Raw genomic sequence first — 16822 nt, 5'->3', positions numbered from 1 at the left:
ATATACATCTATATATATTTTTTTCAATAGCTAAATATACATAAGAATCATCATATAGGTGTTGGGAAACACAAACTTTATATTCCTCATTATTATTAAATTATTTATTTAAAATTTATTATTGACAATATATGAAACAGATTTTTTTTATGAACTCGATCGAATTGTTCCGATGGCATACCAGATAATACAATATATCACTCTAATAACAATATTAGTCACGAATTAATGTCCTCAAGTCGATTTACAATTACTTGTGCATTGAAAAAAGATTAGTCATTTGTGAACGTAAATCAATTTGTCTTTACCAAGCAGTTATGATTAATAATAATTGTATTTATATTTGCTTCGTTTGCGAATATTTCATTCACGTGCGTTTAACTTCGATTCCGCGAGATACGCCCGCATCTACGAGAATGGAGTTCGTTTGCAGCGTGCATTTCCTTATCTTTTTAGGTCAAGGATTAATTGCCGATTCAGCAGTGACGGATGTTCGTAATCGAAGAAAAGTTCGCGCGCATATATCTTCTATGTATATGAGAGTTTTGTTATTTTTTGGTACTCTTTGAAACTTATCATTGCGTCGAAGCTTTATTAATAAAAGAGGAAAGATTTGAAGAAAAGAGCGATTTATTGATACTGAAAAAAAAGTGTTTTGTATTTGTGAATATAATTGCTTAATAAAATAATTAAGAATTCTATTTTTATTACTGCTATAATGTTAGTATTAATTATTATCTTTATAATTTTATATTATACAAAAATATATATACTTGTTCCCAAAAAACGATTATAAATTTATAGTCAAGTACATAAATATGATAGCAATATAATTATTTTACATAATATAATATAATATATTTTATGTAATATAATATGTTATTATTATTAACATTATGGCTGTAATAACTGTAAAAAATGGAGGTTAGGTTCTAATTATTTTACCACGCTATGATAATACAGTCACAAATACCACATACTTTTCTCTCAGTGTATAATCAGAATTAGAAAGACGTGACGATTCGTGAATGTAAACAATCACGTGGATATATAGATAGATCGTTTAACAATGTTATCAGATTTGAACTTTTGTAGAAAGCTTTATTCTACCTTAGTGCTATAATTAATGAAGAAAATAACGAATGACCAACTGTGGCTAGACTGAAAGCTCGAGAGCTGTATTTCATTTAGCCTTAATCCACTTTGCAGCAAAAGCATCTAACACGTGTGTGTTTTTACATGACGATAATTACATTCCTTAACGTCCTCGGGACGCTCTTTGTGTTTCGACGTGTCGCACTCCGCAAGTCACGCATGAGGGACATCTGACGTGGACAACTTTCAGCGTAAGCAACCACGTCAGAGTAAACGTCGTTGGCCGATTCATTATTAATGCGCTGACTGCAAAGAAACGTTTTCACCGACGCCTTCCTGCGCCTCGCGATCACGCGATCACGTATGAAGGCCGAGGTGCATTGCGACGAGGATACAAAATGACGCTAAGTTCAATCTTCACTGGCGTTATTCTCTAAGATTTTTCAACTTTTATTTTATTAAATATTTGATGTTTTGATGCAAATATTATACTTTGCACTCAATTCAAGACCTGCTTAATTCAAAATCTTATATCAATACATATTCAATGAAATCAAGACAAAAATCTTTAAATCAAGATTACAGTATTTTTGCTTATATATGAATATATTATGATTGAGTTAAGAATAGTCTTTTTTTTTCTGTTTATATATGAATATGTGTAAAAGGATTGTTTCTTATTTTTTAGTTTTAGCATTTAAAAATCTTTACTTCCATTATATCGAAGATACAATTCTGAATGTAATATTTCGTATTTTTATGTTTAATTCGTAACTCTAAATTTGCTATTTTCTCATCTAAAAACTTTCGATTACGTCAGATACTTTTTCATCTTGTCACTCGTAATCATTTTAATTCGCACTATTATTATTGCACAAGACTACTGAAAAAGATAAAAGATGTAATTGCATAATAATTTGTGCAAGAATTATTCTTTATGTTTTTATTTTTAGTGCTTGAAAAGTATTTTTTCTAATTTTATTATATCAAAAATACAATTCCGAATATAATTTTTGCACATATTTTTTAATTCGTAAATTTTTAATTTTCACTTTTTTAAAAACTTTTGACTGTTAGATATTTTATTTTGCACTCATAATTATTTAAAAATTCGCACTATTATTATTACAAAAAAAATAAAACTAAAAAGAATAAAAGATAAAATTGCACAATTTGTGCAAAGATTTTCGCGTAAAGAATAGTTTTCTATTTTCTATTTTTAGCGTTTAAAAAGTATTATCTCAAATCTTCATTATATCGAGAATACAGTTCTAAATGTAATTTTACATGCACGTTTTGAATTCGTAATTTTAAATTTTCTTCCTTAAAGACATTCGACTATTAGATACTTCTTTATTCTATCATTCGTAGTTGTTTCAATTTGCATTATTATTATTACACGAGGATACTGAGAAGAATAAAAAAAGAAATCGTATAATTCGTGTAAAGAATTATTTTTTTATTTTTAGCGTTTGAAAAGTATCTTTTTTATAATCACGTTATATTGAGAATACAATTCCAAATGTAATTTTGCACGTATGTTTTTAATTTTTAATTTTTAATTTTGTAGACTTAATTACTACCTTCTCCTTCATCTCGTTTATAAACTCTCATTTATAATCATTTTAATTTTGTTTTGTACAGAGATAAAAATACTAAAAATGATAAAAGATTAGAAATACAGCGAATGCAAAAAATTTTTTTACAAGGAAATTTTTTAATAAAAACCTTATTTGTAGAAAATAAACGTTAATTAGCAATTTTATACAATAAATACATTTTGTTCTAACATAAACAATTGTGCTTCCGTATATTCCTGATTTTAGAAGCAAAATTTCTCGACTGTACAAATACTTTTTGAGCGTTCAAACAATATAATTTTTAATTTTTGTATATTTTTAAGATGATATATTTTCTATAATTAATACACATTTTTTTTGGTATATATAATTTTGAGAACCATACAGTCTATTTTATTCCTTATGAATAAATTGTTAATCATTCAGCAAGAAATGGCCATTTATTAGACGTTGAATCGACGTCGAATTGGTGTCGAAATCACCGGATCGATATCGACTCGACATCAATTCGATAAGCCATTTCTCGCTGGATAACGTTTATTTCTTAAAAATAAATAAAATAAATTTTTTTTTCTATATACGAATACTTTTTGTACTCAGTGTACATAATTTGACATAAGAGTTAATCGTAGATTGCATAATGATGATTCTTACGCCACGTCATTCTCAAGCTTCGTAAATAACCGCGATGGACAAGCGGTTGTAAAAATCGCTCGGCGCTTAATAAATAGCTTAATAAATCGCACATGTGCTGTGAAATTGCATTAGGAGTTGACGCGACTGAGTGAGGTTAATTCGTTTTAAGGTCGCACTTTAAAGTCGCGGCGTGCCGTGATAGTTAGCACGCTTGGGCGCCTTGTATCCACTTCGATATCGCTTCATGCGATTATCCATTTAATTAATTTATTCTCGATCGACCCTCGTCTCCTTATATGTGTTCGAACGTTACATCTATTATTATTCTTTAACGTTGATATACTTTCTTCATTACGTCATTCATTCGCGATTGCAATTTCTCGTATTGCTACATGACACATGTATATATTTAAACGCACACACAAGTAAGGCAGTCGCAACAAATAATTCGTTACAAATTTCCTTAACTTTTATCATTCAATTACAAGATATAATTAATTAACCTTTAATCATTAAAAAAAAACAGCTGAAATATCGAAATCTTGAATATATCACAAAAACTTCTCAATGCATTATATTGATTAAAATGAGCTTTTAGGGAATAAATGTGTTGCCTCGTCACTTTGATGCATAATAGTAACTGAAACAACGAATTTTGATCAAAACGCAGATTAAAACAATGTCTAATTTGATGTAAATTCGAAGATATATGGACAAACTTCAAATCGATATAAAAAATTATTTTTTTATATTATTTTTATAAAGATATTAAAGAGTGTATAGAATTTAGCGTTTAATATTGCGTATTGATTTTGCTGGTCCATTAAACTCGTATATTCATAGAGAAAAACGCGTAAGACATTTAGAATCAAGTTTAGAGGCAAATCTTACCAAGTCTCAGCACACTGCTGTTATTTATTTTCCACTCATGGATCAGAACCAATGTGTGAAAAAGAAAACCTAGAACCTATGCAAATAGGCGAGAGAGATAACATACAAGGCTAAAGCATACGCGCGTCTTGGTTAACTAAGTTTTGACGAAAACTTCCAGTAGAAACTCGTAAGCGCCAACAAAGTTTACCTTGGTCTCGTCGGGCGCTATCGTCAAGTAATCTAACCAATCGATATCAGAAAATTTCCACTCTTCTATTTGTTAACGAGAAACAACCGTGAGCAATCGAGAATCTTATTATCGCGGAAATGCACATTTAAATGCCGAATTTGTAAGCAGAGTTCAATCGTTTAATTTAAAAAGCGGTCTTGTAATTTTCTTGTAATTTAAAGAAATGATTACTGTAAAATGTAATGTGTTTTATTCTCGTCCCCATGTTTTAAACACTTAAAAGATGTTTTAATTTTAAATTTTTTCAGTAGACGAAACACTACGTGTTTTAAATCTAAATATGTACTGTTTTGTCTATTGAAAAAGTTTAAAAATAAAACATCTTTAAGTGTTAAAAAAATGGAGACAAGAATAAAACATTTTATTATCTTAAAATTAAACATCTCTTTCTTCAATTGATTTTACAATTATTTTGACATACTTTAACACTGTTCGAAACAGACTTTTTCCATCGTTTAGATAACCTTAGCTTTGATTAATAGATTTGTGACACGTTTGATTTCAATATCATCTTCGAAATTTTCCTGGAAGTTGTACACCAGAAATAAACATTATACAGAACTCAAGAATTTTGTTTTTCTTTGCTAAATTTGGAACTTTGTTTAGCTCATTTATATGACACTATGCGCAAGACACTTTAAATATACTCGAATTTTCGTACATGCACATACTGGCCTCTTAATATAAAAAAAATAACAATAAGTCACAAATTTTATTTCTACGATAAATAATAATTAGTTTCTCAATTCTCTGTGTGACATAAGGAGCATTATGAACGTGTTAAGTATTTCTTGACAGTTATACTCGACTTTTTGAAAGGTTTAATACCTATTATGTACTTGTGATTCGAATGTAAGGAAATAATGAAATATTATGATTAAGGGTATTCGAGGGCAATCGAGAGTTTTCCGCACAACACGAGCGATCGAGTCGAGTATGCTCAAACAGTATTGTTTTATCTTCTCTGCACTCGAGTGTCACCATATGACAAATAAGCACTCGACATACACGTGTATTAATGCTACTCATTCGTGCATGTAATGAGGTTTCGTCTGTCACAAGCGCAGTTGGAGATTAGTTTCGTGGTTGACCTCAGAGCCGCCCATGGAAATTGTATCGCGTTCGTCTATTCCGCACGATGGAATTTGTCTTCCTTCCGCCACTTATCAACTGTGTATTATTCATAATATCAAACTCACGGGTTTATCACGGGTGATGAACGAAATGAGTGGAAAAAGAAAGAAAATTGTCTCTTTATTATCATATTATTTATTTATTACTAATTAATTCACAAAGCACTCAGGCTATTTATCTTGCACATTTTCTCATTTTTCACTTATGTCGTCGTTTTTCTTGTACATTTTTTCTTCCATAAATGTATCTTTTTTTTTTGTTAATTTATGGTTTAATCGAAATGAGTAAAGTGGCTGATGTGTGTGTTTAGTAATTGATTTCTTTGCAAGTTGATTCGAACATCATTAAAATGTTTATTTTTATTTAGAATTATTTGTAATTTTTTGTTGTTGCACGAGGTATATTTTTGCAGAAGGATCTTCGATATATGCGTTTCCATTCAAGCATGATATTCGCATGAATTTCTCTTCGTTCTATTTACATAAATCTCTCTAAAGCCGTAGTTATACCATAGCGGTTTCTAATTCGTTTACCATTGTGATTGGCGATTGCTTTTCAGCCAATCGGAACAAAACAGTCCGAATGCTTTGCTTTGATTGATTGAAAAGTAGTCACCAATCGCAATCGCAATCCAATCGGCAATCCTAGCGTGATTACAGCTTAAGCGGCTTCTAGACGATCAATATTATATATGCACAATATTTGGTATTGCACAATATTATTGATTATCTGAAAGTTATATTAAGCTTCCAGATTGTTTGTTTTGAATTGTTTAAAGGGGGAATAATATTATATAAAATAATTATACAATAATATTGAGCGTCTAAGAGCCACCTAAATCATCCGTGTTGCACGATTTGATGAAAGTTCCTCCGAAACTTGGACGCGTTCCGGAAACTTATTCACTACTTCGTTACACGCGAATCGTCCCGGTTAAGTTCACCGGCTAAAGTTAGCACGTGCATGGTGTGCGAAGCGACGCCGGAGCAACGTGTCGTTCAATGCACGACCGGCGGATTTGTTTGTCGCGCGTTTCTATCGGCTTTGTGCGGCCGTTCACTGTCGCGTGATAATCCGTAGCCCTGACGTTCTCGCATGGCGCGGGGAAAACTCCCAGCTTTTTCCGCACCTTTTCCCGCCTATGCTCGATCGTACCTCGATCGCGCCGCATTTGCTTCCGTACGGCGTGACGACGCCACCTCCCGTAGCTGACTCGTGTATTCGTGGTGTGCGTAAAACGCGATCGATACCACTCACCGGAGAGGATCGTGTGCCTCCAGGTGTACTTTCGAGAGTATCTTCGATGCTTATCCTGCAGCTTTTAATATTGATTACGTTCATTTCATTACTCTCAATCTTGGAAATCTATGGAAATTTAACATTGATTGTATTTCACGAGATTTTTGTGATACACGTTGTCTAGATCTTTCGGACTGGGAATTGAGCAATCTTGAAAAAAGAGTGAAAACTTTTCATTCTTTTTTTCAACCGGCTCAATTTTCAGTCTTTTGGAGTGAGATTTTACTCCAAAAGATTTAGAAAGCGGAAGGAACGATTTTGCGAGTTAAAAAAGGTTGATACAGGTCTGCACTAAAAAAAATTTCTGATTGAAAATGGACGAATCAGAATTTGATTAAATTTATTAAAATTCTTGAGATAACCGGAATTCTGGTTGATATATTTTTGGTAAAATCTAGAATTCTAATTTTTATCAAAATAATTATATCAATCAGAATTTTAGTTATCTCAACTAGAATTCTAGTAGATTTAACAAGAAAATTCTTATTCGTCCATTTTCCACCGGAATTACTATTTAATCTAACCAGATCATTTTTCTCAGTGTGAAATTAATTTTGTTGGACTATCAAAATAATTTGTAAGAAACTCAATCATGATGAGCATTGCAAAAAATTTTTATATTTTAGTAATCAACATAATTATTTTGATAATACAACAAAATTATTTTCAGATCTGTATCTAGCTAAATTTTTAGATACTTCAGTAAAACCGTGTCCAATTGTAACTTATAGTAGGATACTCTATTCTTTTTTTAAGATGAAATTTGTTATCGAAAACTGATAGAAGTAATTCTGATACTGGAACTATATCAATAAGGACGTCCTCCCTTTTTCATCCCTGACTATCGATACTTGCTGATATCATTCTCAAGAATCGATATGATATCACATCTCGATACTAGGTACAATGCTCGCGTGCGAATTAACGAGTTTTGCAACGGTGCAATCGATGTGAAATTGAAGTTATTATTCGTGCGATAAACGCTTTCACGCCCGGCTTTGTGTAAGTCCGAGAATTACACGCGGCCTTTCAGAATCCCATTGCTGATGTACGTTTCATGGGAAGCGACATGTTCTCTGTCGAACACGTCAATCGCGAGACGGCCATTCAAGAAAAATCTATGAGGATCCAGTATACGAATCAATGACTCCCACGTGTCTCTGTTTTTCCTCACGTGTCACTCCGTACGTATCGCGAGCAGACAAGCCGCTCGCGTCGATAGACAGTTTGCTTTTCCATATTGCAAACACGGTTCTTCTCTGCATCCGTCCTCAATCTTTTCCAACAAAATGTATATCGTCTAACGTCATTTATTTCTCAGCAAACTCGATACCATGTAATAAAGTTCTGTTTCTAATCCTTGAAGCTAATTAGGCGAAGTTAATTTGCTAAATATTTAACTGTAAAGATGAGAGATGTTGCGAAAAAAAGGACAGCGTAAGCAATGAATTTTTATTCAGGAAAAGATCCATATCGAGCCAAAAATTGAAAACTAACAGAACGCAGAAAGAACAATTTTTATTTTGCTGAAATATTTAACAATTCAGCTTGATACAAATCCTGAAATAATTTTATTTGGACGTAATCATCAAAATGATTACGTAGAAATCTTAAACATGATAAGCAATGCTGTAAAAAGTTTTAACAAGCAACTAGTTCGAGCACCTTACATAATTATTTTGATGATTCAACAAGATTATATTTCAGATCTGTATCTTGCTAAATTTCTAGGTATTACAGCAAAATTATCCTTTCCATGAAAATATAATCAATCTAAAACATCAACATACATAACATAACTGATAAAAAGTATGATTTTATTAGTGTATTTACAAAATTAACTAGACAGCTGAAAATAATTTTGTTGGACTTTCAAAATAATTATCCTCAAACTTGATGATAATACTGCAAAAAGTTTCGATGTTCTAGACCTTAAATTAGTTTAAGCGATGGTTCAAACAAAATTTTCAGATCTTTATTTTTTTTTAATTTTAGAATTCTCAACAAAATTATTCTTTTTATGTACATACCGATGTTCCTGTATGTTCCAATTTCTAATAGCGGTAATTCAGTGGACGCAATTAGATGCACTGGTACATATTTACACATTTAAACTGTACATTGATCTAAACTGAGTAAAGATGAAATACCTCAAACGATAAAATACCCAATATATATCTTATTAAACAGCACATTGAAGTATAGAGATTTCGCGGTTTAATCCGTTTATAATATTTTTATTTAAACATACATCTTTACGTTGATTTGTATACGACAGCTTTAATGTGCATCAGCGCACACTAGAGCGTCAAACTGAAATAGCTATTAGGCAAGATGTCTTACGAGATTCTGCCTTTTCCCAATGCGTAAATATTTATACAACGATGCTATTAGAATTCACAGAGACGCATGATCGCCCACACACCCAATTTCTAGACGTTAATGAACGCTCGAAAGAGTAATCGACCTCGTGGATTAAACTGGATCGGAGATTCTCTTATGTATGATAAAAATATCTGACCTTTTGGCTGCGCGTAATAGCGAATTCATTTTATCAATATTATTCAAAATAATTGTTAATATTCAAATAATCATTTAAATTAAAATTCTTGAATTTTGCTTGCGATTTTGTACGTATCTCTTTTTTAAACCTCAACTATTTTGAAGGTCATTCTTATAATAATTTTATTAATTTATTAATTTTTAATGCTCTTGAAATAGTTTTTGAAATAATTGTCTATCGAGTTTTTCTGATGGACGTTCGTTCGATCTCTTGGAGAAGCCGATGTTATATAACGTGCACAAGATTTTAAGCGAAATTCAATAATATTGAACAAGTTTCTGCAAAACTTCGATCCATTTCGCATTAGCTAGAGAACTTCCATAACGTCTACTATAAATCTTTCCAGCATTCAAAAACTGTCACTTGCACGTTTAACTCAACCACTAAATATCCCTTTAGGTTACGCCCGTTTTGCACGCCAAATTCGTTTTCATGGTTTCCTTCAATTTGTTTGCGTCAAATTATGGGATTCTGCACTCTTGACATTTCTGTATAATTTCAACTAGGACATCTTAAAGCGGATCCTTCACAGCGTTTAAATACTTCGCGGATTGAACATATAATTTTTATATATACACTTATAAAGTATGTATATTCACTGTTTAATTTTCCAAAAATTTAAAATATTTTCCACAGTAATTTTTAAATAATTTATTTCCATTTGATAATTATGAAGTCATTTAAAGTTAATTGCTAAGCTTTTTTATACTTGTACTTTTTGCAGCAATTGTTACTTAAAATAATACTGATTTATATTTCTGCGCTTTATTATAATTTTATTATTCGATATATAGATGAAGCGATATTTTAATGTTTCCCTTTTTATGTTACAGAATTGCCAGCTGAGGAGGGTGAGTACCAACTATCGTCTTTCGACGTCGCTTGACGTAGTAGAAAACAGATTTGCGACAAATTGGCATACAAATTACTTTTGATGTAGCAAGGCAAGTTTGTAAATCGAGAATTTATCTTTTTTTTTTTTCTTATACCTCGTTTTTATGTCGAGCCGTAACTTTGTCAGCGTTATATTAGGTGCTAATTTATAATTTATAAGTTTCCGAATTTCTCTTCTCGCCTGTCTGGACAAACGTCGGTCATTTGCAGGGAAGATTTTCGCCACGTGTTTGCTGTCAAAGTAGGTCAGCGCGCTTGCTCTTGGAATTCCATAAGCTTTGAGAATTAGCATCGCTACGTTGCACTTACAAATGCAACACATTGTCGCCGATTTGATCCGCCGTTCGCAAAATTGCCTTTGCAACTTCTGAGAATTCTTGGGATTATATTCAGGAACTTTATAATGTCAATTAATCAAAATAAAAGGTGAAAAAACGGTATGAAAGACGAATGTTCATGGAATGAAGTATACTCATTTTTTATATATAAAAAAATCAAATATAAAAGATATGATAAATGCGGAATATAGGAAAATAAATATTCAATACTTTTTATGATAAATGCCTTTTATATTCGAGCTCTTTGAACGTAACGTCGAGCGTAGATCTTTCTAGCTTGCGTTTTCTCATCGTTTTTTGATCTCTTTGGTAAATATCTCTTTCTAACTTTATATATCTCTCTTCTATAATTAAAAATCTGTAAATAATAAATCTAATCTGATACAATAACAAAAAATCTCCAATAAAATGTTCTTTTTCCGAGATTTATCTACTAATAAAGGATTATAAGAAGCCATCAGGTGCGTACAGTCTGCTAAAAGTAACTAAAATTGAAAATTTGTACTTTTTGTATAAAAATAAATACATTACGTACATATATGAAACGGTTTAATAAAATCAATAATTGTATTTATATATATAATGATGCAATTTTATAGTTGAAATGAAAATTTTCTCATTTTAATCTTAATTATTTTTTACAATGTATGTCTACTTATTGAAATAATTTTTCATTCAAGTATTAAATCCCCAAATTTCAATTTTGCATATAATTGTTTTGTTTATAACTTCTTACATATAACTTTTAGATATAGTGTGGAAAAATTTGTCGTATTTTTCATTTTGTTACAAAATATGTGTAATCCTTGAGGAGATAGCAGCAAAGATAAAGTATTTGATGAAACGTTCTATAGATATAAAATAAAGTATCGGCAGAAGGAAATGTAGCAAAGGTATATTGCACGACTGTCACGGGAGACTTGGGAGGATCCAGGGAATACCTGGGTTATTTGCCCCATTTGTCGAAAGACGTCAGCGCGTAGCGTACGTCGCCTTCGACTCGGCCGTAATTGCATCGGCATTGCATTCGACCCGCAGAAACTCGCGCTATCTTTCCGTCGCGTCGACCTTCGGCAATGAATAGACCCGCCGTAGTCGCAGCTCTCGTTCGGCGTTATCGTTCATGACGCGGTATAACTAGAATAAAAAAAAAAAGGAGAGCGAGAATTGAGAGAAAATTTTTCACATTTTCCGAAAATACGTCCTGGAAACTGCTGAAATTGACTTCAATAAATTGGAGTCAAATTGGCTCGAAAGCGTGACAGCTGACGTTGACGATTAGATCGATTGCAGGCGTGGAATTTGTATCGCTGTATACTACATATGTATGTAATACATTTCAATATATAATAGATTCCGTTGAAAAACAATTACGTGAAAATTAGATCGACCCTATCGCGACTATTAAAACGCGAAGCTTAATACGTTAATCAGTGAGATCGATCCTGTAAATAACAAATGTTTTCGGCTTTATCGAAGATAAATAGACGATAAGATATAGGCAACGGCCTTATTGAATTAATACCAATAATATCCAATTTGAACGCAATAATATCCAAATTTCACTGAGTTCTTCGACTTATTCCGATAACGTAGAAATGAAGTTTTTTTTTTTTACCTTACAATGAGAGACGTGTTCTTTTCATTAAGAATCCGATTTTTTGCGAAGTTCCTACGAGAATAATTTTCTTTATACACAAGTGAATAGAGCGTCGTTTTTTCCTTTACAAGCCCAAAATTTCCATCATTTTAATCAGTGACCTTGATTTTATAATAATTAGCATTACTTGACAGATTTGGCTATCTAAAAAATTATATTTAATGTTTTTGACTTGAGAAAAAAATTAGAAAAATTTTCTATTTGTGACGCTATTATAATTATGTATTATCGTAATTATAGTTATTTTTGTTAAAATGTTAGTGGAAGGTCACCGACATATTACTTTGTTTTTGGACAATATTTTTTAAACAAAAGTTAAAGTAAAAATATAAATATAAAGTAGAAAATATCTTCTATCAAGTAATATAACAGTTTTATAATACTGTATGCAATTATGCAATAATTAACTTTTTCATAAGATAAGCAAAAATAAGCGTCTGATAAAATAGGTTCCAAAATTGATACAGTAATATGCCACATATTCTTATTCTTTTTCTTTTTGGAATTTATCTGTTTGGTTTTCATCTGTTTAAAATATAATAATAAATATATAAGATTTTCTATAGACTCTTTTTATTTTGATATAAAATATTGTTTGTTGATTTATATGAATCTTTATGCTGTTCTATAAGACGTAATTTCTATTTTTGAGAGTTTTCCCATAAATGATTGCCTTCAGCTCCGAATAGGACTATTTGGTACTATAATACAACACTATAAAGATAAGTTAGTACATGGTTTGTCTTACAAAGATGCACCGATTCTCTCTCTTTCTTTCATGCTACACTAGGAATTTATATTTAAAATCGTATTATAAAAAAATAAAGAAAAAAATATAAATAAAATTGATTTAGAAAATTACAAACATGTAAAATAATATAATATTATTAATAATATAGTTGCCGTAGGCAAATAGCATATCTCAGGAAAGTAGCTTTTGACTAGGTAATGTTATTTGCCTGGTCAAATAGCTTTCGCCAGTTTCCAATGCTTTTCCTAGTTAAATATATGCTATTTTCCTAGGCAAATAGCATTTGCCTGAACACTTTTTAGAAAAATGAAGTAATTATTTAAAAGAAGTAGGAACGCATGACTACGTACTTTGCAGAAGAAAATCGTAAGAATTTTATTTTGCATTTGTAGAACTTGTTTTTAATTGATTTTGTATGGAAACAAATATATGAGTTTTTACCTTTCTAATTATCTAAACGAATCATGTTTTTATCACTATATAAAATAGTAATAATAAATTTTTTCGAGAAATAAGAGAATGTCTCTATCAATAATGGCGACTTTTGCTTTAATAATTATGTATACTTTTATTAACATATATATATATATATATAGCTGGCACCGAATATGACAGCAAATTATAGTTATCATAAAAATGATTGCAATTGCTACAAATTGTGGTAACATACAATTACAGTCATCAAAAACTTTTTCTCAGTGTGGCTAATAGCAAATTGCAGTGATCTTTTCCGAAGCCTTGATGAATTTGAATGAATAATTCGCGCAATTAGAATAAAAAAAAGGGGAGTACATAATAGGTGCACTCTCTCCCTTCCTTGGAACAGGTCGAAGTCAGACACACAATATTTTATCGTTTCACCGTTATCATCGCACTTTATATAATCCTGAAACGCGTCGGAGGAGAGCGCGATCAAGGTCGTATTAATGAGATTCCTGTCGTAAATTAATCGCGCGACCGGTTACAAACGCACAACTGCCTGTAATCGTTGCCGCGCTCTGTCGTACATGTGCCCGCGTCTCTCTGTGCACGCCACGCTCTATCGGCCGATTGACAACGTCTATTGTCACACGCTGAATCCCGTAATGAAGCATGTTGCACGTATGCACGTGGGTGAGAGAGCAAGAGGGGAGGAGAAGGAGGAGGACGTGGAGAAATGTGCGCTGGTCCGCAGCACTATACAGCACGTCATACCACGATATTAATTTCCGAGACGCGGCGGAATGTGCACTGAGATATTACGTACAATTTATGTAACGAAATGCATACGTGTAACGTGTTTGCGTTACACCGGAAGGCATACCGTGTATTAAAAGTGATCTTAATACACTATATTAATGCAATTAATGTATGTATAGGAATTACATGCATATCTAATTTACATAATTGGCAGAATTAATGATGATTAGGATTGCGTTGTTTATGACTTAATTGATTGAGAATTTGGACTGAATTTTACTAGTATACGCATTTTTACTTTTTAAGCAATTGTTCTCCGCTTAGCTATTTAAATTTTAATTTTATTGATCTTGTTTAATTAAACGTTAAACATTGTTGTACAGCCACTATTTAAAAATTACGCAATTTGTAAAAGAAAATCGTAAGAATTATATTTTCGCATTTGTAGAATTTGTGTTTAACTAATTGTTGATATTTGTCAGTTATATCAATGCAACAACAATGGCTGCTCAATTTAAAATATGCTAACACAAGTGTCTAATTCGTTAATTTTTATGTCGATTTTGATCGTATCACTCATTATTCGATTACGAATTAATTTTAATGTAAAGATGTGGCTATTTCTGTTTATTACTTAATGTATAGTTAAATGTGTGAAAAAATTGGAAATTATATATAAATTATTTCTTTTTATTGCTGTCTTTCTCCTCTAATTAGCAAATGATTTGATACAATTTGTAACTCCTATTGACGTTTTATTTATTATTACTTTATTATTACAACTATTGTTGTAAAATCTTTTACGTAAAAAATATTCAGCTTATTACTGTAAAAATTATTGTTATGTTACCATCGAAACTTCGTTATTTTGTCGTTTTGAATTTCCAAACATAATTTGTTATGTCGTTAAAGAAGAAGAAAAAACATGTAATCTAATTCGCTGAAAGGAAAACAGTGCGAGGAAAATGGGAAGAAATGGAATGGAGAAAGGGTGTGATACTTATATAATTTCTAGATAATCAAATTTTCGCACATCTCTTTGATGGCTATAAATTACAATTAATGAAATCATCAAGCGTGGAGCAATGACGTCAATCGCGTGCAAGCAAAAGGCGCCAGCTATCAAGGACGCCCAGAGCTTGCCCCTGACTAGTTTATAATTTTTATTCTTTCCTGACGCATATTCTAGAATCTGTCTTCGTTCATGATGTAAGAAGACAAGGTGTATTCCATTCCCGAAGGTGCGCAGTAGGAAAGTGAATTGTGATCAAAATTTGATTGGCTATTCCAATATGCCAGCGCTATTATATGCAGGAAAGTGCATATAGAGGCTAAAATTTGATTGATTGTTTCCAGTATTGCTATCGCTATTATGCGCAATGGTACACCTTGTATTCTTACATCATATCTTCGACGGTGTGTCCGACACATACAAATGAGACCTGCTTACGAAAATTTTTCCTTATAACATTAAATTAGCTCCTTGTGTGTACGAAGCATATGTTACTTTCAATTAAACTAGAATCTTTAGACTAGCATGTTACATTGGAATGACAGATGTCACATTGAAAATGTAATTTGCTAAATTTTTCAATTGCTTTAGTAAATCGGATTTAAAAAGAAATAACTTCATAATTACTACATAAAAAATGTTCGATCTATGATACTTACGACTTATGATATTAAGATTTTTGTGAAATATATTTATCATTAAATATATTTTTATTGTAGTATAAGATGAAAGACATGTAACAGTTTTTCTTACTATTTTACCACAATAAATTTTTTTTCCTTAATAAGAATCATAAAACCACCACAGTGGTTTTATGATATTTATTTAATACAGAAGAATCACATAATATTACAGTGGTTTTATGTGACTGTTACTTAATAAGTAAGAATTATAAAACCATTGTAGTAAAATTGCAAAAAAAACTTACAAAATATTTTTTCCTGAGACATAAAGCTATGTCAATGAGACGTAAATACTATTTGCGAACGCACGTTATGTTGCTAGTAATAATGCAAGGTCACGTAATAATGAGATATTGTTGATAATTGTATCTAGTATTGATTTCATTATTGTATACTACATTATATACTATATTTAGTGTAGATTTTTAATATACATATTTTTAATATAGATTTTCTTTTTTTTTTGTTAAATCTAGTATCGATATAATTATAATTGAATTGAGTATTTGTATTATATTTACGTTAAAAGATTAAGTGCACGTTGAGAATTCTACATTTTATAATTTTTTTTTTTAATTTTATGCCAATTTGTCGTGATGATTATCACATCAATATTATTCTAATATTAGAATAATATTAAAACTATTTATGAAATTAAAATTTGAATGGAAAAATTATGAGACATATTATTATATTATAACAAAAATTTATTTTTTCAATCTTCCCATATTTTATGCATTGCGCAAGGTTGTTGACAATACTTAATTTATTTTTTGCTTATAGGAAAATCCATCTGGCAACTCGTCCTGGAACAGTTCGATGACCTTCTAGTTAAGATTCTTCTATTAGCTGCTATTATTTCTTTTGTAAGTATA

General features: G+C 31.1%; 1 protein-coding gene across 5 annotated transcripts in view; it reads left to right on the top strand.

Moving 5' to 3' along the window:
- The window catches only part of LOC108751226 (calcium-transporting ATPase sarcoplasmic/endoplasmic reticulum type), a 57114-nt gene that overhangs the window by 25145 nt on the left and 15147 nt on the right, over positions 1 to 16822 (top strand). For all 5 annotated transcript variants that reach the window (XM_018491300.1, XM_018491301.1, XM_018491297.1 and 2 more), the window contains 2 exons: positions 10264 to 10281; positions 16731 to 16813. In XM_018491300.1, coding sequence (XP_018346802.1) covers positions 10264 to 10281; positions 16731 to 16813 — 101 coding nt within the window. The remainder of the gene's footprint in view (positions 1 to 10263; positions 10282 to 16730; positions 16814 to 16822) is intronic.

The sequence above is a fragment of the Trachymyrmex septentrionalis genome, unplaced genomic scaffold, assembly GCF_001594115.1.
Source record: "Trachymyrmex septentrionalis isolate Tsep2-gDNA-1 unplaced genomic scaffold, Tsep1.0 scaffold42, whole genome shotgun sequence".
NCBI classification, from domain to species: Eukaryota; Metazoa; Arthropoda; class Insecta; order Hymenoptera; family Formicidae; genus Trachymyrmex; species Trachymyrmex septentrionalis.
The sequence above is the reverse complement of the archived record's forward strand: the minus strand, read 5'-3'. Positions and strand labels throughout refer to the sequence as shown.